General features: G+C 37.9%; 3 protein-coding genes across 5 annotated transcripts in view; 1 reads left to right on the top strand and 2 right to left on the bottom strand.

Annotated features, from left to right (window-relative positions):
* Positions 1-5973, bottom strand: part of LOC132379708 (matrix metalloproteinase-21-like) — a 37318-nt gene extending 31345 nt beyond the window's left edge. The window contains exons 1-3 of the mRNA XM_059947998.1: positions 5913-5973; positions 3020-3132; positions 2710-2793 (exon numbers count right to left, since the gene is read on the bottom strand). Coding sequence (XP_059803981.1) covers positions 2710-2793; positions 3020-3132; positions 5913-5973 — 258 coding nt within the window. The remainder of the gene's footprint in view (positions 1-2709; positions 2794-3019; positions 3133-5912) is intronic.
* A 9-nt stretch (positions 5974-5982) lies between these two features.
* Positions 5983-12550, top strand: bccip (BRCA2 and CDKN1A interacting protein). Its single transcript, XM_059947711.1, has 7 exons — positions 5983-6212; positions 6785-6859; positions 6945-7025; positions 7555-7641; positions 10618-10802; positions 11881-12049; positions 12234-12550. The coding sequence occupies exons 1-7, from the start codon at positions 6096-6098 to the stop codon at positions 12402-12404; spliced, it is 885 nt and encodes a 294-aa protein (XP_059803694.1). The 5' UTR covers positions 5983-6095; the 3' UTR covers positions 12405-12550.
* Positions 12551-12669: 119 nt separating this feature from the next.
* LOC132379602 (putative pre-mRNA-splicing factor ATP-dependent RNA helicase DHX32) overlaps positions 12670-21952 on the bottom strand; it is a 31485-nt gene continuing 22202 nt past the window's right edge. For all 3 annotated transcript variants that reach the window (XM_059947708.1, XM_059947709.1, XM_059947710.1), the window contains 7 exons: positions 20527-20626; positions 19711-19869; positions 17773-17964; positions 16264-16413; positions 15895-16085; positions 15360-15541; positions 12670-12853 (listed from right to left, as the gene is read on the bottom strand). In XM_059947708.1, the coding sequence (XP_059803691.1) occupies positions 12670-12853; positions 15360-15541; positions 15895-16085; positions 16264-16413; positions 17773-17964; positions 19711-19869; positions 20527-20626 (1158 nt within the window). The remainder of the gene's footprint in view (positions 12854-15359; positions 15542-15894; positions 16086-16263; positions 16414-17772; positions 17965-19710; positions 19870-20526; positions 20627-21952) is intronic.

Here is a 21952-nt window from a genome sequence, read left to right as displayed (position 1 = left end):
TTTTTTGTTAAATCACATATTGCACTTAATTGACATTATTTTCTGTAGTAAATCTCAACTCCATTTCATTAGTTATTCCAAGGCTAATATCTTGCTTGGATGCAATAATTCTGCATAACATTTACACAAAAGTTATAAACCAGCTGTTGTCTCAAAGATCAATGACATGATTAAATATATAGGTGCTCTGAAGATAAAATAATTGGTTATTTGGGGAAAGAAATAAATATATATACTAAAGTTATTATGAATTCCGTGGACAATGTGGGGATCTTCCGATATCCAGGCACTCTTTCTTTCTTTCTTTTTTCTTCTTTTTCTTTTTCTTTTCTTCTATAGGGATGTTAGGGGGGAGGGGTAGACAATTTTTTTCTTTCCGTAATTATTTGAAAACTCAAAAAAAAATTTTTTTTTTAAATCAATGACATACACTAGTTTTTGAGGAAAACTACTTTCATATGCCAAAGCAAATAAATATCTGTACTTTTTATTTTTTAAGCATTTATCACAATTCTGTTGCTAAACACAAAAATATTCATTTATGCTTACTTAGTTTATCACATATTGTAAATACTCTAATATTGATGTCCAAATGATTTGAGCTTAAATATCCAATGAGCTTGTTAAGCACCTTTTGTTTGCTATTCTGAAATGAAGTAAGCTTTTCCGATTTTCAGTTTATCTATGGATGATGAGTATTTAAGTACCATATAGCTCCAATAAAGTGCACAACAATGATCATTATTAAAATAAACATCAGTGAGAAAAAAGTAAGTTCAGTGAAGAATTGTTTTCAGTGGAATTTGAAAATGACATTCTGAAATGACTGATTTTATTTCCCAAATTGTAACAAATCCATTGTTTGTACGTGGCCACATGCAAATTTAACTCAATACTCACAGGGATGAACTTCGAAAAAAAACTTAAGCTGAAGTTTCACACCAAAACCAGCTTTCATTAATATAACCCTTTTAATTATTCTAAGGTGCTTCAAAGAGTGGAAATCAAAAATAGATGCTGAAGTATCCAAGAAGATATTTACAGATGGGTGTGTAGGAGTCTGGTATCTATTTTCTGTGTGACTGTTTTGTATTTTGTGTTGTGCATTTAATATGGCTAATTTTTCACATGGGTCGGGCGAAGTTGAAGTGAAGACTATAGTTACGTATTTATGTTTTGACCTTAGCTCAGTTTTTAGTCAGGTTAGAATTAGAGGCAGCTGGGAATGATACTTTTTTGTTGACTATTTCATTTATCATTTAAGTATTTTAAGAATGCTTGGCTTCATTTGAATGTGCTTAGACTATTTATCTCATTATATTGCTAGTCTTAGTTTCATTAGTTTTATGGTTACAAGATAGTTCATATTTGCTGGTTTCTCAATAAAGAATCTAATGCATTTTCACCGACTTGGGATTTTGTTACTTTTGGAGAGCACGTCACACAGTGTCAACCCCCCCACCCCCAAGTGCTTAGTCTCTGAGCTGCTTGGTTTGTTCGAAAGTGCACATGGGGGCACTGGGGCATTTGGACCAGGTGTGAGTTCTGAGTCATGCTGTCGATATTCTGAGTTTTATGCGATTGGATTGTACTTTATATTGGTCTCCTTCGGTTTTTTGGCGTCTTCTTTCTTGTGGCCGATTGGTGGGTGGGTGATCTGTTAGTTCTTTGTGTGTGTGCAGAAGGGCAGGGTGGTGTGAGGCTTTTGATCCTACTGTTGCTGTTCTTACTTGTGAGTGAGAAGGTTGGGGATTGTTATGGTCGCAGTTTTTTTCTGCGGGGAAGGGGTTGGGGGATTTTGGGGGCCGTGAGTTTTGTTTCTTTTTCCTGCAGGGGTAGTTGATGTATGGTCTTTCTGTATCTCATGGATATCTGGAGAAGACAAGTGTCGGTTGTATGTACAAGTGTACTTTGAAATTAAAATGAACCTTTGAACTAGGCCTCATGAAGTAGATAATTTTGAACATGTGGTAATTGGAAAAATATACATGATTGGAATTAGGATCAACCAAGTATTGGGAAGTTGTTCTAGTGCATTCAGGAAAAATTAAGTGTTAGAGGCAATAAATTGGATATCAATTCATTGTGACATGTATTCCTTACACTTGTTATTGGTGTTGAGAGTAAAGGAGACACAGAAGATTGGTTTCAAAAGAAGCTGGATGTTATCTTTGCAGCCAAGGATGATCTTAGAACAGCAAACAAGTTTGCCAGATGAGAGCAGATCTGATGTTGGTAGTTCAGCCATACACAATGGTGATCTGATGATCTTTAGGAATGATATTTAAAAATATCATAAAATGCAACTCTATTAAATCTTGCATTTATTTCAGGGCTTATTCTTATTATAATAATGCTAAAGTGGTGAACTGCTTGCACTTAATAAACAGAGATACGAACATCTGCATTTCACATTACAGTCTTACTTTTTCCTGAATGTTAACTCAGACATCATAATTCGTTGCTCTTTCTGTACCTAATATAATCTATTCACTTCCTTACAATTGAATTCCATTGCCATTTAAAAATATTTTTCTCATTTGCAAACTCTAGTATAAAATTCTCAACCACCAGAGTCACAGAACATCAGTCCTTGTATATTCTGTGGCATAATTCGGATGCCCTCATGGACACAGGTTTCATCTCACTATCTCACAAAAAGTACAGAACTAATTTTCTAAGCATTTACTATTTCATTTCTCTTTTTACCTTTCTTGATAAGTCTTGAAGTGATATAAATTCAAATGATAGAACAGGAATTAAAGTTGCTTGAAGGCCACGTGAAGCAAATTCCTGATAACAAAAAGTCCAAATTGGGATACATTAGAAAAATATTAATTTATTTTCATAGGAAACTATAAAGTAATGATCCGGTATATTCATATAAAATCTTCAGCCAAAAATGTCTACAATAAAGTCTGTGTTATACAGATTGACATTTCAAGTTTTTTTTTGTCATCACACACAAAGACAGTTGATATACAATAATGTAAAAATAAAATTAGTTCAGGGAACTTACCTGAACATATGGATCAGGTCCCAATTCTCCTTCTTTAGGATCTTTAAGCAAAAGGACTTTCATTTCTCTCACTTCCTTCACAGTGCTAAGAATGAGATTGCAAATAACTGAAACTGCATGGAGCACAAAATTTGCAGACTCATTTTCATATACCGAGATACCATTGTGTCAAATAGTCATTGATGCCTTCTTTGTACCAACACCCCTTTTAATAGAAAGATATCCACTTCCAACGGTTTAACTTGAACCACTGTGATGTCCTTGCAGTCATGAAACCACCCAATTATAACACATGTTTCAGAAGATAAGCCTTAAAGGTTGAGACTACAAGTGCTTCTTCAGTCTCTGTAACTTCTCTGTACCATTTTGTACTATTGTAAACAGCACATTTATTCACTGATTCTCTAGGGTTCAATTATATATAAAAATTATTTTTTTATGATTTTCCACTTTTATTTTCACTTTACTTAATAGCTTTGTATGTTTGTGAAGTTCCTTGTCCCCTTTTTCTCAGTATTTTCATCATTATGTGTTTTTCTTTCATGTGCCTCATTACATTGTCATTATGCTCATTTGGGTGGAATAGTAGTGTAGTGGTTAACATAATGCTTTACAGTACAGGCGACCCAGGTTCAATTCCTACCGCTGTCTGGAAGTGTTTGTACGTTCTCCCTGTGACATTTGGGTTTTTTTCCGGGAGCTCTGGTTTCTCCCACCGTCCAAAGACGTACCAGTTGGTAGGCTAATTGGTTGTTATAAACTGTCCCGTGATTGGGCTGGGGTTAAATTGGGGGATTGCTGGGCAGTGCAGCTCAAAGGCCCAGAAGGGCCTATTCCACCTTGTATCTTAATACATAAATTTATCCCCTTCATCACAGAGCCACAATGCATTAATTTAAAACTTCCTCCCTCCCTCTACACCCCCCACCCCAGAAAACCTCAAAATGAGGATTCAAACAATGAGCAATTCTCAATCAACACACAAAATGCTAGTGGAACACAGCAGGCCAGGCAGCATCTCAACCACTGAGTGCTCACATGGTTCAGAGAACACATGGGAGGATGTATTGTTGTGGAAGATGGTGTACTCTATAGACTGCATGAACTTATTTTTCCCCCAACTTGACTAAGTGTATCAAAAAGGTAATTCTCAACCTTTCCAACAAAAAAACCCTACAAGGATCAATATTTGACTGTCTAGCAGCCCATCACTAGCTCATGATGTCTACATTTCACCTGCTATCCAGAAAGTGGCATCAGCAATTCTAGGCTCTCATATTCGATCGTTCATTATGTGCCACCTCGTATGTTGTGGGCGATCATGGTCTTTCCATGATCATCATTGTGCCTGGCAAATTTTTCTACAGAAGCAGTTTGCCATTGCTTTCTTCTGGGCAGTGTCTTTACAAGACAGGTGACCCCAGCCATTAGCAATACTTTTCAGAGATTGTCTGCCTGGTGTCAGTGGTAGCATAACCAGAACTTGTGATATGTACCAGCTGCTCATACGACCAGCCACCCATCCACCATCTGCTCCCATGGTTTCACCTGATTGAAGCAGAAGCTACACCTTGGCCAAAGGTGATCAGCAGGCTAGCGGAGGAAAAGAGTGCCTTACACCTCTTGTAATATTATACCACCCTTTCAAACTAGCATTCTGCAAATATTTCTTCATGTCATTCACTTTGAGTTTCACTTACATTTTGTTCCTTCATATCAGTGTTTACTGATTCCAGCTGCTATCATTCTACACACATCCTTTGTATTACTCTCTGCTCACTGTTTCCACCACTTCATGTGTCATTCACTGTCCTAGTTACTTTAAATGTATCTGACATTCTCTGTGTGCCTTTATCTTTTACTTATTACCTATTATCACTGTATTCGCTGGAATTTAGGATGAGGGGAGAAATCACATTGAGACCTTTTGAATATTGAAAGGCCTAGACAGAGTAGATGTGAAGAATTTATTACCACAGGCAGCTGTGGAGGCCAGGTCGGTGGGTATATTTAAGGCAGAGCTAGATGGATTCTTGATTGGCCATGACATCAAAGGTTATAGGGAGAAGGCTGGGGAGTGGGATTGAGAGCCTTGATGGGCCAAATGGCCTAATTCTGCTCCTACGCCTTAAGGTCTTATTATCTAGTATCTCTTAATCATTCTCTCAGCTACTTGCTGATTTTATGTCACATTATCTTTATTCCTGACTAGTTCTATTTCTCTAAACCCACTCACTGATTTGTTTCCTCTCTACTTGAGTTACTGAATGTTTGCCTCCCACTGTCCGCCTCTCGCTCGTTGGTTGAGTTTAGCTCTTAATCAGCCCCATTGATCTATTCTTCATTCTGTCTCTCTGAATTCGTGTTGCTCACTGACTCCATCACGCACGTTTGTGAAAGACCCTAATCTTGATAGCGATGGTTGTTTACCCCATTGATCACACCTCTAGAGTTTGTTTCATACCTGCATGATTCTCTCACCACTGTTTACATTTGGCCTTCAATGATTCTGCCTTCCCTAGAGCAGAATCTGGCCAGCCAGCAGTCATGAGTGTACAGACAGTCAAGTGGGCCTGAGGATGCCAAGTGTTGAGAATAATCGTGGTAGAGGAGTTACTGCCTATGCTTACTGAGGTTTGTTAGTCAGGAAGTCAACAAGATCCAGTTGATTTCTCCCACTGGTTTTGATTGCTCAATTATTCTTTTCCCCCATCCCAAACAATTAGTTGGTTGCCCCTCAATAATTCTGCCCACCTTTGTCCTATTTGCCCCTCAATTCCTGCCGCCACGGAACCCCCCCCCCATGCCCCAATGTGACCCTTCCCCTGATTGGCTGATCTTCCTCCGGACGGTGAGCCCACCGCCAATGACATCGCAGAGTGCGGTAACTCACCCGGGAGGTCGAAGTTCGCCGGGACATTGACAGCGTTACATTGGAGATCAGCGTCGTTCATGAGCAGCAGCTCTTTCGCTAACTATTTGAAAGGGCCGCCTGAGGCACGATTTTTCGGAAGAAACGCGACCGGTTGACGGCAATGGGAGGCCCGGGTGGATTAACTTCCGCTGACGCAGGAAGATGGCGTCGGCGGCGAAGCGCCGCGCGTTACCGCAGGCGGAGGCCAGCGAGTCGGGATCCGAGTCGGGCCAAGGCTCCGACGGCAGCGGCGGGGACTCGGACGAAGAGCTGCACGAGGTGAGGCGCTGACAGGAGCCGCAGGTCGGACGCGGCGGCCTGGCGGAGCTGGAACCACGTGGACGGGAGCGGGGGATGGGGAGCCGGGCAGTCGGCAGCGCAAGGGGGTTGGGGTAAGGAGAGGGTCGATCATACCGGTACCCGGCGAGGGGACGGGGAATGAGGGCGGAGGGTGTGGGTGTGAACTGGGACGATGAAGAAAAGTGCCGACTGGGGAAGGGACAAGTGCTAGAATGCGGACCAGACCCCTCTCTTATTTTGAGTGATTCCCCCCCCCCCCGGGTTCTCGGCCACGGGGCATATACTCCCTGCTTCGAGACTGCAAGGATTTTTGTCAGTTTTCCTTAAGTATCTAATTTTTTGTTGTCCATGTTCAGCCCTGCTCCCCGACCTGGAGCATCTGGCGACCAAAGAGCCCGTTCTTTCGCCGTTGTGCTGGTCACAGTTACGGTCCATGGAAACTAGCTCACTCTGCCTTTTTTGCACTATTTAATTTTTATTGTTTTCTGTCTTAGATCGTACAAATGCAACAAATTTCACATGATAATCTGATCTATATTTCTGTTTGGCAGGAAGTGCAAGTAGATTTTGAAGCACACACCATATCTGACTTGGATTGCAATGGAATCAAGAGATTGTTACAGCAGGTAACTTGTAAATCGTAAAACTATTTTGAAAGTCTGTGTGGGTTGGTACAAGTATGCTTACAACTATTGTTGTTGTTATTTACAGTTATTTCTCAAGGCCAGTGTCAACATCACTGAGTTGGCTGATTTGATTATACAACAAAATCACATTGGAAGTGTTATTCGGGTAAGATGGCATCAACCACAGTATATAAACATTTGAAAGCAAGTTATTTATAATGTCTCAGTAGAATTGAGATGGTGTTTGTGAACTCATGAGCACCACACTACTCTTTTTAAATTTCAATTTTGTCACTAATTTTTCAGTTTTTACTCTATCATTATAGTATTGTCCTGCTACAAAGACAACCAACTTCACAACTTATGCCGCTGATACTAAATCTGATTCTGCTTCTGAAATAACAAATGATGAAAGTTACTGTTTTCTATTTTATTTCCTCTTTGCTTGAATAGGTTGACAAACAACCAATTTTTTATGGTTCAGAAATATTGCAAGCTTGACATCAACTTTCGCGACATCCTTTATTACAGTTACAAGCGTAGATGCAGTTCAGATTATAAAACTGTTGTAAAATCTTAACTTGATTACTGACATATTTGCTAATTATTAACTCATAAATGGTACACTACAGTTCAACTATTTTGTAGTTAAAAGCCTTGATTTTGGTTTTTGAAACATGAATTTTTGTTTTAAGCAAGCTGAAATCTCGGATGAGGGTAGTGAAGATGATGAAGACGGTGTTTTTGGATTTATCACTGTTTTAAATCTGACTGAAAGGAAGGTATGCAGACCTTTGTGTTAATTGCTCAGACCAGAATGTTGTATTGTCTCTGGGAATGGTCACGTTTCATTTGGATGTAAAACTCATGTTTAATGTCATGCTGTTGGAGTAATTGGAACTCAGTATTAGCTGCTTAGTTGTTTTGCATTCAATGTCCTGCTGAGGAACTTGAATCATTTTGCATTTGTGGGAATATCAGGTTTTAAGTTCATGGAATATTGGGTTTCTGTTAAGTTCTTAGCAAAATTTTCTGTGTTAACTAGGGTGATTGTTATGAACGCAAAAAATGCTCAATTTTCTGAATATCATGAACAGGAATGATAAAAAAATGGAGGGTGGTAATTTTTTTGTTTTTGTAACCAATTCCAAGCTAACAGCTGTTTTGAGTTTTTATGAATGTTTTATTTATTTATATATATCCTGCAATGAAACTACTGACTACTTGGTATGTTGGGCTATATTTGTGGAAACGGGAATATAGTTGATTCTGGTTAATTGGGACACAACAGGACCAGTACATTTTAAGTTTCATGGAAATAGTTAAAATTATGTTAAAAGGGACATTACAGTTTAACTGAGTTTTAAAAAATGTATTTAAATGAAATACAGAACAAATTAGAACACCACAAATACTATTACAGTGCTATAAAACTGCAACGTGAACAAACTTGGAGGAACTCCGCAAACCAGGCAGATCAATGGAAAAGAGTACAGTCGACGTTTCGGGCTGAAACCCTGCGGCAGGACTGGAGAAAAAAGGGGTAGCCATGGGCACTCACATGGGTCCCATCTGTGCCTGCCTGCTTGTCAGTTAAGTGGAGCAGTCTATGTTCCGTGCCTTCGCTGGTGACTGTCCAACACTTTTCCTATGCGACATTGACAAATGCATTGGTGCTGCTTTCTGCACCCTTACTGAACTTGTTGACTTCATCCACTCTGCCCTCACATTTACCTGGTCCATTTCCAATACCTCGCTCCGTTTCTCGATCTCGCTCTCTCTATCTCCAGGGACAGCTTATCCACTGATGTCTATTATAAATGCGCGGATTCTCACAGCTGCCTGGACTGTACCTCGTCCCACCCTGTTACTTGTAAAAATGCCATCCTCTTCTCTTAATTTCTGCACCTCTGTCGCATCTGCTCTCAGAATGAGCCTCTTCATTCTGGAACAAAGTAACAACACCTTGTATTCTGTTTGGGTAGCATGAACATCGATTTCTCAATCTTCCAGTAATGTACCCCCACCACCGTTTCTGATCTCCTTTTCCCTCTCTCACCTTAACTTTTTCCCATCGCCTCCCTCTACTGTACCTCCCTCCTTTCTTCCACGGCCTTTTGTCTCTTTTACCAATTTACTTCCCAGCTCTTTACTTAATTCTTCCCCCTTCAGGTTTCATTTGTCACCTTGTGTTTCCCTCTCCCCCCACACCTTTAAAATTTTTTCAGCCTTTCTCTCCAGTGCTGCTGAAGGGTTTCGGTCCAAAATGTCAATTATACTCTTTTCCATAGGTGCTGCCTGGCCTGAGTTTGGAATTCCAGCATCTGCAGATTTTGTGATTATAGAACTGTGTATTATTTCCAAATTGTTATTGGTGGAGGAATTCAACCAGTATATGCTGCTGTGTTCTTTTGATTGTCCAAGTGATTAAAATCAACGCAGACCTAGTGCAGATAACGATTATCATTATTTTCATTGCAACATTCAAGATAATTGTCAATACCTTTAAATATTTCATAGTTTTTAACTTGAAATTATTTCATGTTTACTCCTGGCCGTTTCTGGCATCTCCAAGCCCGAATGTTTGAAACCGCAGTGGGCAAAACAGATATGAATTATTGTACTGCTCATACTGGTCTTTGATTCGGCATCCATTAGCCCAAATGGATAACATAAGTACGAGCAACTGGCGCTATTTAAAAACTGTTTGCTCTCAGCGCTATGTAGTGCCTAATGGTAACACAAGTGTACGCAACTGGCAGTAGTTAGAAACTGTTTGACAGCTGTCTCCTGTCCCCAATTAACTGGCAGTGTCCCAAACAAATGATGGGAATCCCGGCTATTGTCTGTTAGTTTTTGTTTCATAATTGTCCTAAATAAGCAGCTGCCTTGATTAACTAATGGCCCAATTAACTGTACTCCAATGTATTTGATGTTACAGTTTCTCTTACTACAGATGCTGCTTGATCTACCAATTCTTCCCTCCCACCCCCCACCAGCATTTCCTACTTTTGTTTTTCTAGCTTCAGTACATTTTCTTTTGCAGAGGGGTGGGGATTGGTTAATGTGATCTATTTTAAAGCTGCTCATTTTGGCCCAGTTAATTGGCAGTACACTTGTTTATAATTACATTAAAGAAACACTTAAAATATTGCAAGGAGATATTAATAAAATGCACTTGTCCAAGTTGAACATGTTCACAGATTTTGGTTAAATGCTTAATATTGAATCATAAATTCTCTATGAAGTTAATTTTAAATAAAGCAAGACTTATTTTGATTGTTTATTAACCGATTGTTAAAGTTATTCAGCAACAATGAAAATCTTTGACAGATAGCAGATCGTGGTCCAGGTAAAGGTTTCCAGAAGTGTTTCGGGGTCAGGACATGCTATCGCCCAATTACGTTGTTCAAGGTCCTGGCCATTCGCAGGCCTTGCTGTTCAGCCCTGCAGTTATCTAGGTTTGAAATGCTGGTCTCCCAGATCGAGAGAACTAAGAATATGGCCTATTAGCTGTATTTGAGTTCATAACATAAATAGAAAATTGCAACAAATGTCTGTGGTTCCCTATAGCTGTAAAAATGAGTTGTTGTTTCCATGATAAACATTTGATGCCATCTAGTAGTTCTACTGTAACATTTTCAACGAAAACATAAATAATTTTGTATTTCTCAAAATTGCACCATTTTGTTACACGTTCTGTTTTTCTTCATTTTAATGATCAATTTTGTTATCTGGTGTTTTTCCCTCTGATTTAGGGAACTGAATCTATAGAACAAATAAAAGATTTGGTTCTGAGCCAGTGCAAGACCCATTATCCGACTGCAGCTGAGCAGCTGGAAAAAATACTAAATGACACCAGCAAGCCTGTCAACTTTCTCATCAGTGAGCGCTTCGTTAATGTGCCTCCTCAGATTGCACTACCCCTGCACAAACAGCTCCAGTAAGGACCACGTACTGAGCAATTATGTTGTAATAAAAGGCTTGTTAGTGAACAATTGGTGAAGGAAAAATTGTTTCTAATTTGGCCTTGTAATGGGTATAGTGATTAAAAATGCCTGTTAAATGAGTTCTCTATTATGAATAGGAACAAAGTACTGATTCGCTCTTAAAGCATTCTGCTGTTCACAGCATAGTGTTAATTGTACTTGCTAGTTCATGTATTCTATAAACAAAAACAAATGCAAGATGAGGAAAATGCCCATCAGATACTTTAGCATCTGAAGCATTTGGACATGGTATTTGTTGAGGTACAGTACTGTGCAAAGGTCCTGTGTACATATTTAGCTAGCATGCCTAAGTCTTTGTCAAGTGAAGAGTGTGTTTGTAAATCTGGTAGGAGAGGAAAATATTGGGAAGGGTAGGTGGCAGTGAAGGAGTGCTTGGTTGATGGCATAGCTACAGCTACACCCAGCTCTGAGACACCAGGCAAGATTCCACACAGTTGGTTTATTGATCATTTAAAAATGTCTCTGGTGCTTCCCTCTCCCTTCCCCAACCATGATCCTGTTCTCCCTGCCTTCTTCCCACTCTGTCCACGTAGAGACATATCAAAATCAGGTTTACCATCACACATCAGGCACATAAAAGTGAATAATACTGGAGCAGATATTCTCACATCATGCTACATTTAATGGAATAGTACCCTCCCTTTCCATAGATGCTTTTCAACAACATTTACAGATTTTTAAAAAATGATTGCTTCAACTAATGTTGAACTTTTTTGGTAGAAAGGAAATGGTGTTTTATATCACAGTATTCAGTGTTTCCTTAATCTGAAACAGTGAGGCAGTGAATGCTTTCAATGCAGACATTCGTATGAGGCAGAAAAGCTCCTCTGCTACACTCTAACTGGAGTCCGAAAGTTGTTTCCCTAGTGGTAATGAAGCTTAACAGATCTTGAGACCTACTTTTGTATAGCAATGTATGGAAAGAATTACTCTCTCATTTGTAAGTAATGTACTCTTAAATGCAAATGTGTTCCTTGATGTTTGATTATTACTCCTTTTTTAAACATTTAGAGCAGAATTGTTGGATGCACAGAGGACTAACAAACCTTGTGGCAAGTGCCATTATTACCTTCTAATGAGCAAGGCCTGTGTGGAAGCAAGAAAGAAAAAGCCACATCAAAGGGGCAAGCAGAAAGATGATTTATTGTTTGCAAATGCAGAAGATGAGTTCTTTTATGAGGTATGTTTTTCCATTTTTCCACTTGTTCATCGTTAGGTGTGCCCAAGCTTGGCCAGTAATGACAGAAATGGTATGCCCAAGTTTCAATTTGAAATGAATGTGCACCCATTACAGTTCAAACCACTAATTTGTTTTGGTGCATCAGTTGTGATATCCACTTCTAATTATTTGCTTTTTGTTCCAGCAATCCATTATGAAATTCAGCTACAGTGTGGAAGAGGATAGTGACAGCTGTCTCTCTGGCCGTTGGGCATTTGATGATGTTCCTATGAAACCTCTACGTATAGTAATGCTAATTCCTGCTAACTGCTTAAATGCAGTTATGGACAAATTCAAAGAATATTTATCTGTATAATCAATATTGCATTTTCACAATGGACAGTTTTCCCAATGACGAGTATTTAGCTTTTTGTCCTATGACTTTAATGAACAAATAAAATTTGATTTTTAAACAATGATATTAAAAACCTTTACATGTAACATTTGAAAACTAATGTATTAAAACAATTGAGTCATCTCTAAATATGATTAAAGTCTTTCAAAATATTGCAGAGGTTGTATATAGCTTTATACCATAAGATTATCTTGAGTCCAGTCCTGAAGTTATGAAAGGTAGTCAATTATTGAATGGTGCATCTGTCTTCAGTTGAGTTTTCCTGTGGCTTATCATTCTCTTTGGTTGTTACATGATGTACTTCTCCATCTGTTGACAGTTTTAAGTGATCAGTAATTTCCTGCAGAATTTCCTTGCTCTCACTGTGAGGTAGGTTACTGAAATAGTACTGAGGAACTAGCTGTACAAACCTGAAAAGAAATGTGGACTCAGATTTAAGCTGATTTCACAAATATTTCATGATGTAGTTATATACTAGTTTGCAGCAAAAAATTAGTTATGAAACTGAATAATCTTAAGATACTTAACACAACCATCAGTTATGGACAGCAAATAAATAGAACTTTTACAACCAAGAACCCTGCAGCCAGCATAGACCTGCCCTTGCATATTTCTATCCATACTACAATGGAAATTTGCTAACAGCAAGAGGATAACCTGTGCCAAGATCCTTTGTCATTTCTTATGGTACCAGGTGAAGGCAATGAACAGCATCAGCCTATTTGAATTTCCAATGTAACAAAATAATACAAATAATGATTACTTTTCATTTTTCAGTTATATTGTTTCTTCTTGTGTAATTACATTTCTATGCCCTTCACTTTAAGCTTCTCAATTTTAGACTGAAAATAATATGGTAGATATTCATGACAAAAGCATTATTTAAATTTTACAATTAAATTTGGATCATTTTAATACTTATTCTAGTAACAGAACTAGATTGAGATGAATGTCCAGATTGGTGCTAGTGACCATAATATTTTATTAAGTGATAAAGCCACCTCCTGTGCCTTGCCCATTATTTACCCCACAATTAGCTTAGCTAAGACATGTCACCAGCTGGTAGCTAGTTTTGGAACCAACTGTACACAAGTTGTTCCCTATTTTCACTAATTGCAGAAGTTCATTGCTGAAAGTTCTCAATGTCCAAATCTTCTGGAAAAAAATGCTAACTTGTTCTTCTAAAAAGCAATTATTAAAGTGATGTTGATGCAAAACATTAAAGTTCAATAACTTTTTTTAAAAAGTCAACTTGTAACAGTTTTGTTTCAGGCTTAGATATGTTTTCTTGAATCCCACATTTGAAAATACTAATTGCAGTTACACATTATAGGGCATAGAATTCAGCATCAGCTTTGTGGGAGAATTGCCTATTTTCAGGGTGGTCATCTTACACTGGCCACCTGCTTGTAGGGAAAGGCTTCTTAATGAGTTGGGGTAGCCTGGAATGGTTTGAAATGAACTGAACTGAAGTAGTTGAGTACAGGAGGTAATGAGTCAGAATTCCAACTGGGCACATGACTAGAAAAAAAATCCTAAGAATGAATGGTATTAAGAGATTTTTAAACCATTGACAAATATTGTGAAATCAGTATGTCCATTGACAAACTTGTCAGTAAATTGTCAGTAATACAGTTCAGCACTTTGGGTTAAGATGCAATGCTTTGGATTGGCTGCAGTCATGATGCTGGCAAAATTTGTAGAACTTTCCTCACATTGTTAGTAGGTAGGGAGCAAACAGGATGAAATAAAGCAAAGTTAACCAAACCAATGTTTTCTAGTGCAAGTTGAATTGGAATGTCTAAGTGAGATGAAGAGTAGGTCCTATGCAAGGCCAAAATGGTAGTGAATGGTAGTCCCAGTGTGGGGTGGGGTGGGAGTGGGGGAAAGAGAATGGAAGATGTATAATTTAAATAATACATACATCTGTTGTTATATTGGGGGGGGGGGGGTCCATACAGAATTAAGACTGAAGAACAGTGCAAAAGAGTGGCTAAGTCACCAGACCTGGACAGAGCTCAGAACAATTTGTAATGTTCAGTATAGACATAGTGCCAGGGAACTAGATACTTCAGTGCTTAGAAATTCATCTATTAATTACGAACACAAAGTTGTATCATTGTGCTCTCAGCTCCCAGTTCTGATTGGAATTATACATGCTGTAATACTAAGCAAATATTGTATAAGATTGCTGTAGTTCTAGTAGTGGTTGTTTCAGGACTAGTCTAGATTTCTGCACAAGCATGGAGTCAATCTTATTTCTTGAGATACAGTGAGGAATGGCCTCTTTGAGCCATGTTAGCCAGCAATCCCCCAATACAGTATTAATCCTGGCCTAACCATGGTACGATTTACAATGACATTAACCTAGCAATTGGTACCGTTTTGGACTGTGGGAGGAAATGTATGTGGTCATGGGCAGAATGTACAATCTTCTTACAAGCAGCAGTGGGAATCGAACCACTATGTCTGTCCCATAAAGCATTATGCTAACCACTATACTGCTGTGTTGCCCCACCTTGTGGCATAATCGCTTATAGAAGTTGTTATTTGTGTTTAATACTTGCAACTTTAACATCTTAATTTGTTACCACACTTGTTTCTGGGATTTTTCCAATGTAAGTTGGCTGTTTTTGCTTTTTCAGAACAAGTTGTACTTTATGTATATACTTTAGTGGTTGTGGGGGGGGGGGGGGTGTCACAAAGTTTATTCATGTGCAGAGAACTGAGCTCTCAGTATTACTGAATAATAATTGGTAACATTCATCTTGAAATCAGAACATTTTTTCTGTTTGCTCATTTGATTCTTTCCAAATTTAATGGCATTGTAACTATTGAAGACAGTAATGATCAGAAGTAACCAATTCCTCATATAAAACTGCATTTTAATAGCACCCAGCATGAATTTACACTTACATTTTAGGTGACACCTCTGAGATAATTCTAATGCAGTTGTTCTCCGATATTGTAAATTCATGGAACAAAACCCATTCTGGTTTTAATCTTGTAGAACAATAGCTTGAGAAGGCGTGCAACTGTGTTACATGTTTGTGTGTTAGCATGACATAGTTTCCTAATCCATCAACATCTCGAGCAGTCTAGAATGAAAGAATTGCATTAATAAGTTTCTAGAATTCTGAATTGGATTAAAAATTACTTCACTTTTATCAAAGAGTAGTTCACCATAACTTTAAATCTACAAATTCAACCTAACTATATATGGACTTCCTTTCTCTGCTAAAAGCCTGACCACTAATGAGCAATAGCACAAATAAAAATTGGACCTAAAGAAAGATATACAGTGAGATGATGACAAAGAGCTCATACAACAGTCAAGAAGAAAGTGTAAAGTGCTGTTACAGTACTTTGTGGAGGTGGACATTTAGAAATACTATTTTTAGTGATAAACCCATTTCAGACCATTGTGAAGATTGTTTCCAAAAGTATTTACCTGCATGAAATAGCCAGACATTAAAGCTCTTTTCACATTCAATGAATTCTTATGTGTGCCAAAAGCCAGTTCTGAAATGGGAAGTTCAATGCGCTGCATAATGTCCAGCAGATCAGCCCGGATGGCATCTGCTATCCTCAGGGCAGAGCAATTTAAAAAATTGTCATGGCACCATTTTTCAACTTCAGAGTCTGTGTTGAAGTAAAAACCAAATAACAGCATGTTTTAAAAAAAAAATCTAAGAGTTAATTTAACACTTTCAATATGATACTGAACTGTTTTCTAAACTTGAAGTCAAGTAAACCATCTTTAAGAATTACTAATTTAAAGAAAATTTAATCTGACTCAAGTTTTTTGTAGTTTACTTACATTCAGCTGATGAGATCAGCTTGCTTTGTTTAAATGCAGTGTAAACATTTATAAGTGTAAAGTGATCACCCTCTGGATGGAAGAATTTCCTTCGACAAGACTGTGCAACTTCCTCTAAACTGGGAGGCGGTTCCAAGAAACAACAAGGAGCTTTAAGAAAGATAAAGTATAGGAGAAATTTCATTACTGATGCAATTAATCCCTCAATCTGTTGTGATTAAAATCTGCTACTGCTGTAGGAATGCAAATGAAATGTTGCTTTCATTATGAAATTTCTATGCCTGCAAAATGTGGAAATCCTGCAGCTCCACAGAACATTGAAGAAAACTGTATGAACAACAAATCAAATGAAACTAAATTCTCTTAAGCATGATCTATTAACTATAGTTCTGCTATAAAATTCCTTCTGAATTACAATGTTATTTTCCAGTATGCCATTAACATTTCCATTAATATTAAACTATCTGGCCTTTAAATGCATACAATAACTCATTATTTTACAAAATAAGGGATTTTCCAATAAATATTTAAAATGTACCTTTCATATTGCAAATGTGCATGTTACCATGGCTATTTCGTACTGGTTTAATTATCTTTTGCTGCTCAATGACATTTTCTATGGAACTGTGATCATCAAGCTACACAGTGAACAGTGCAAAGGGAAAATGTGCTATTTTAAGTTTTGTAGGAATATTTCTTAGAGGTATAAATAGCATACATTAACTCAGAATTTATGATCAGCTGTTAATGATGCCAATTATTAAATCTATAAATGTCTATGGAAAGCATTTTCCCAGTTGAAATTTGATATTTTGCACACTGAATATTTTGTATCTCCGAAGTGTAGCACACTTTTTAAAATATTTTAGGTTAGAAGTTTATTGATTATATTAATAAGCATCATGTTTCATTATTTTGGAAGACATAGGCACGTCTTTTTTTTTAAAAAAAAGGTAAATACTTATTGTTTGTGCGGACTAAGATATTTTTAGTTACCAATGGATAATACCGCTCCAAAATTATCATCCGAGCATCACTAGTATACATGAAACAGAACATGCTGGAACTCTTAAAACCTCTAAGCCTCCTTATTGCTTCAATGATATCCTTATGAATTTGAGGAACAAAACTTCAATTTTTGTTTGGCACTGTGACTCAGTATTTCAGGTACATTGTAACTTCCACTCAGCCTCCTGCCCCCACCTCCAGTATCTTTCAGTTTCTCTTCTGTCTCTAACTGATGGTTTTAAAAGTAGTTGTTGCCTTGGCAACTTGGTGTCTTGATCTGCGTCCTGCCAGAGGCATTCCCTCTGTTCACCCGTCTCTGCAACTTTAAACAGGCTTGTATTCTCTTTATTCATTTTTGATCATACTGAAAGACCGACTCTGTTTCTGCCACGGATGTTGCATAACTTCCAGCATTTTCTGTTTGTGTCTTGTACTTGTTTGCTCCAGTAAATCTGCATGAATGTGACCAAACGAAATAGAGTACTGGATTGTTTAAAATACCTGTTACCATGGCAGCTATTGTTAACATTTCATGTACACAGTCATATTCACAGGATGCAACAAGAGCTTTGGCCATTTGGGGATCTAGTGGAAATTCAGACATGATGATTCCAATTTCTGACAAATTTCCATCATCATCCAGGGCTGCAAGGTAATCAAGGTCTTCCAATGCCTGCATTAAGGCTTCAGGAGCTGTTAGAAAAGGACATTTAGTGGAACAATATGCACTTACATCACTTAAAATCCAAGAGATTGCTTCATATCATTCTGTAATCAATACCCTATGTACCTCTTCAAAAGCTTCAAATGCATATGATATACATCCTGAAATGCTATTCCTTTGCAACCATCCATGAAAACAGAGGAGTGCCCCCAAAGAATGAATGACAGTTAAATACAAGATCACCAAACCCACCCCCCGTGCTCCCCAGCAGCAAAGCAACGATTCCCCCTCCCCCACCAGCAAAAAAAAAGCATCGGTGCCCTCCACTGAGCACTCAAGCGTGCAGCAAAGCATCAATAAAGACACAGACTTGCAGTACCCCAAAGACTACTCGTTCACCCAGTATTCGACACACCACAGGCTCTCTCCCTCCCTAATAAGGGAAAAAGCAGTGTCGCTGTTTCTGTGGCTCCTTAATAGATTATTAAAATAAGTCAGTTGAGATACTAATCTGCCAGGGCAGTGATAGTAAATTATTTTGCAATAATCTATCATAGCAGATAAACACAGGAAATTAAATGAAGCAGGAATTAAGACCCCAGCTGAGCTATTATTGAGGGTGATGAATAGATTCAAGGGTTCATGAATAATAATTTACTAAAGATAGTTTGAACAATGACAATTCTAGAACCAATCTGCAGCAGTGTTGCATCAGGTTTGATTTGGGAAGGGGGTGTAGAGGATGAGGAGAGAGGAGTTTTTCAGGGAATGGTTCTATATATTAAAAAAAAGTAGTAAAGCAATAAATTTGGCAAAATGTATTTCTTCTTTTTACATATGAAGTCAGGATTACTCCAGTGACCCATTTCCACTCAAAGGACAGTTAATAGCAACCACCAACTTATTACTTGTAACTTCATATTTGGTAGTTGAATTCCTAACTTATGCAGCTTAACAGCATATGTAATCGCTTGTTATTTCTGCTACATTTACCATTTTGAAAGTCTTGGTACATCATCTTACAGCGATACACGCTCAAATACCCTTGATAAATGAAACCAACATATTGGCAGAAAATGGCTCCAGTACCACTTCATCAACTGGGGAAGAGCTTGATGGTATCTAAAGAAAAAGGAGTCTACACATTTTCAGAGAAAGCACGAGTTTCAGTAGGTCTCAAAAAAGGTTTAAATCAATTTGATTTTAGAAAAATCTTCTGCACACTTACAATGTTTATATCAATAAAATTATAAGTTTAAATTCCAATTTTACCTCTTTGATTATTTTGTTTTTAAGATGCAGGGCAAGCATTTATTGCCCATCACTGGAACAGAGCAAATTACTGGGCATTTCCCAGAATATTATAAGAATCCAGCATATTGGTATTGGTCTGGAGTCCCATATCAACTAGTGCAGAAATGGATGGCCTAAAGCAAATTAATCAATTAAACAAGTTTTCACAACAACCTGGTAGCTCTGCAATACTTGGAATATTATTCACTGAGTAAATTCCAAACCTACATGTTGGATTTTTAGTTTCGATTGAGTTGCTCATTTGGGTATGCAATAGTAAAAGTATAATAGTAAATGCATGGTAAAAGTCAGAGGCTTTGAAGAAACAGTAAAACAAGGTGTTTTGTCAGATTGGTTGTATGTGTAATTGTGTACCAACTTCATTAATTATGGTCTGAGGCAAAAATTTTGAACAGTTTTGAATAGCTAATCAGAAATAGATCATATCACTCATATGTTGTATATTGTAATTATAGTATTACCTGGCCTCTCAATGAAGTCGCATTGGCCCATGTCTGCTATATCCATTCTCTTTAGGAATAAAACCATGCGAGTAAGGTTTGATTCTAGCACACAAGCTGGTGAGAAGTCAGGCATCTCTTTCTTTAGAAACTCCTCAGAATATAAGCGGAAACATTTGCCTGAATAAAGCAATTAGTTCAGATTAATTAAGTTGTGCACTCATGGTTGTATACATTAATTATAAGAAAACATAGCTAATGGCAATATTTGCATCATACCATAAGGAAAATATGTCAACACAAGACATAAGACTGCAGATGACAATATAATCTAATGCAGGAACTCAATGGGACTATCTGGGTGGGGTGGGGGAGGAATTGCCAATATTTCAGATCAAACCCCTGTATCAGGTTTAAGAGTAGAAAGGAGGGGATAGTCAGTATAAAGAGGAGAGAGGGCGTAGTGATGTGATAGACTGAGAAATGGTGAAGGATTGCAGGCAGATTGGGCCAGGTAGAGGAGGAAGAGGAAAATGGCAAGTTTTGGTGACTTGACAAGTCGTGTTTATCGCCAAGTTGTTGGGTAATTTAAAGCATTGTTTGAAAGGTTCTTAATTAATAAGAGAGCCAAAGGTTATGGGAAGAATATAGGAGAATATGGTTGAGATGGAAAATAAATCAGCCACGATTGAATGGCAGAGCAGACTCGATAGGCCAAATGGTCTAACTGTGCTCCAATACAACACATCTGTCTCTCAGAGAGCTCAAAAGACGCAATTTTGGATGGAGTAAGCTGCGTTCAAAGTAAAGCTTATATCAAATAAAGTCAGTCTTTACCCAGTCTAGCAGAGTCAATGATTTGTGTACGCATCTTCGCCTGAATTTTGCTGATGGGTCGCATCACTAAAGATTCAGCTCTGATTCTTGGATTGTAAACCTAGGATTTGATGAAACAAAGCAATGACATGAAAGTAAAAATTAATAATGCCTGAAGTACAGATACAATCGAGCTAAGTTTGTTATTCTAGATGCAGCGTATGCCTCTTGAAATATTCACAAAGATTCTCCAGTTAGCAGTCTTTGCAATTCCTCTAGTCAACACTTCATATACCATCCAGAGAATCAAATTCAACTGCAAATAGTGTCTTTTTTTTGGAGTGTAACCAGGTAAAGGCATCAGTTTGGGAATCACATAGCATCGATTCACTTCCTACTACTTCGACCAAAGGCATTGATCAATAGTTTGGATCAGTCACAAAAGAAATTAAACTTTTAATACCTCTCTAAAAGTCACTAGTAGAATGGTTAAAACTGGTGGTTCAAGAATTATCTTCCACCATCAGCACTTTACTCGGGACCTGTGACAGAGATCCAAAGTACTTCAATTCATTACTTACCTCCGCATGTCACATTGGAGTGTTACAATAGAGTAAGGAATTTAGAGCAGCATGGGAGAGGAGCTGACCAAAGTTGATTGGAAGGAGATACTAGCAGGGATGATGGCAGAACAGCAATGGCAGATGTTTCTGGGGGAAATTCAGAAGGTGCAGGAAGATACATTCCAAAGATGAAAAGGTATTCTAAAGCAGGAAGCTAGAGGATTGGGAAGCTTTTAAAAACTAACAGAGAGGTACTAAGAATGCCATAAAGAAAAGATGAAATATAAGTTAGCCAAAAAATATAAAAGGATATAATAAGTTTTTCAGATTTACAATTAGTAAAAGAGAGATGAGAGTAGATATTGGACTGGTGGAAAATAACACTGGACAATGGGGTACAAAAAAAAAATGGGGGAGGTACTTAAGAATTTTATGTCAGTCTTCACTGGAACGCCAGAAATGCGAGAGTGTCAGGGGGCAGCAGTGAGTATTGTTGCTATTACTAAGGAGAAGGTGTTTGGGAAGCTGAAATGTCTAAAGGTAGGTAAGTCAGATGGACTACACCCCAGGGTTTATGAATGAGCTTAATGGATCATGGAGACATTAGTCATGATCTTTCAAGAATCACCAGATTCTGAAATGGTTCCTGAGAACTGGAACTTTACAAATGCTGCTTTACTCTTCAAGAACAGAGAGAGGCAGAAGAAAGAAAATTATAAGCCAATTAGCCTGACTTAGTGGTTGGAAAAATGTTGAAATTTATTATTAAGGATGAGGTTTTGGGGTGCTTGGAGGCACATCTAAAAGGAAGAATCTTGCCTGACAAATCTGCTGGAATTCTTTGAGGAAATAACAGGCAGAATATACAAAAGAGTCAGTGGATG

This window comes from Hypanus sabinus, chromosome 22 (assembly GCF_030144855.1).
Source record: "Hypanus sabinus isolate sHypSab1 chromosome 22, sHypSab1.hap1, whole genome shotgun sequence".
In the NCBI taxonomy this organism is placed as follows: Eukaryota; Metazoa; Chordata; class Chondrichthyes; order Myliobatiformes; family Dasyatidae; genus Hypanus; species Hypanus sabinus.
This window is presented reverse-complemented; position numbering and strand designations above follow the sequence as displayed.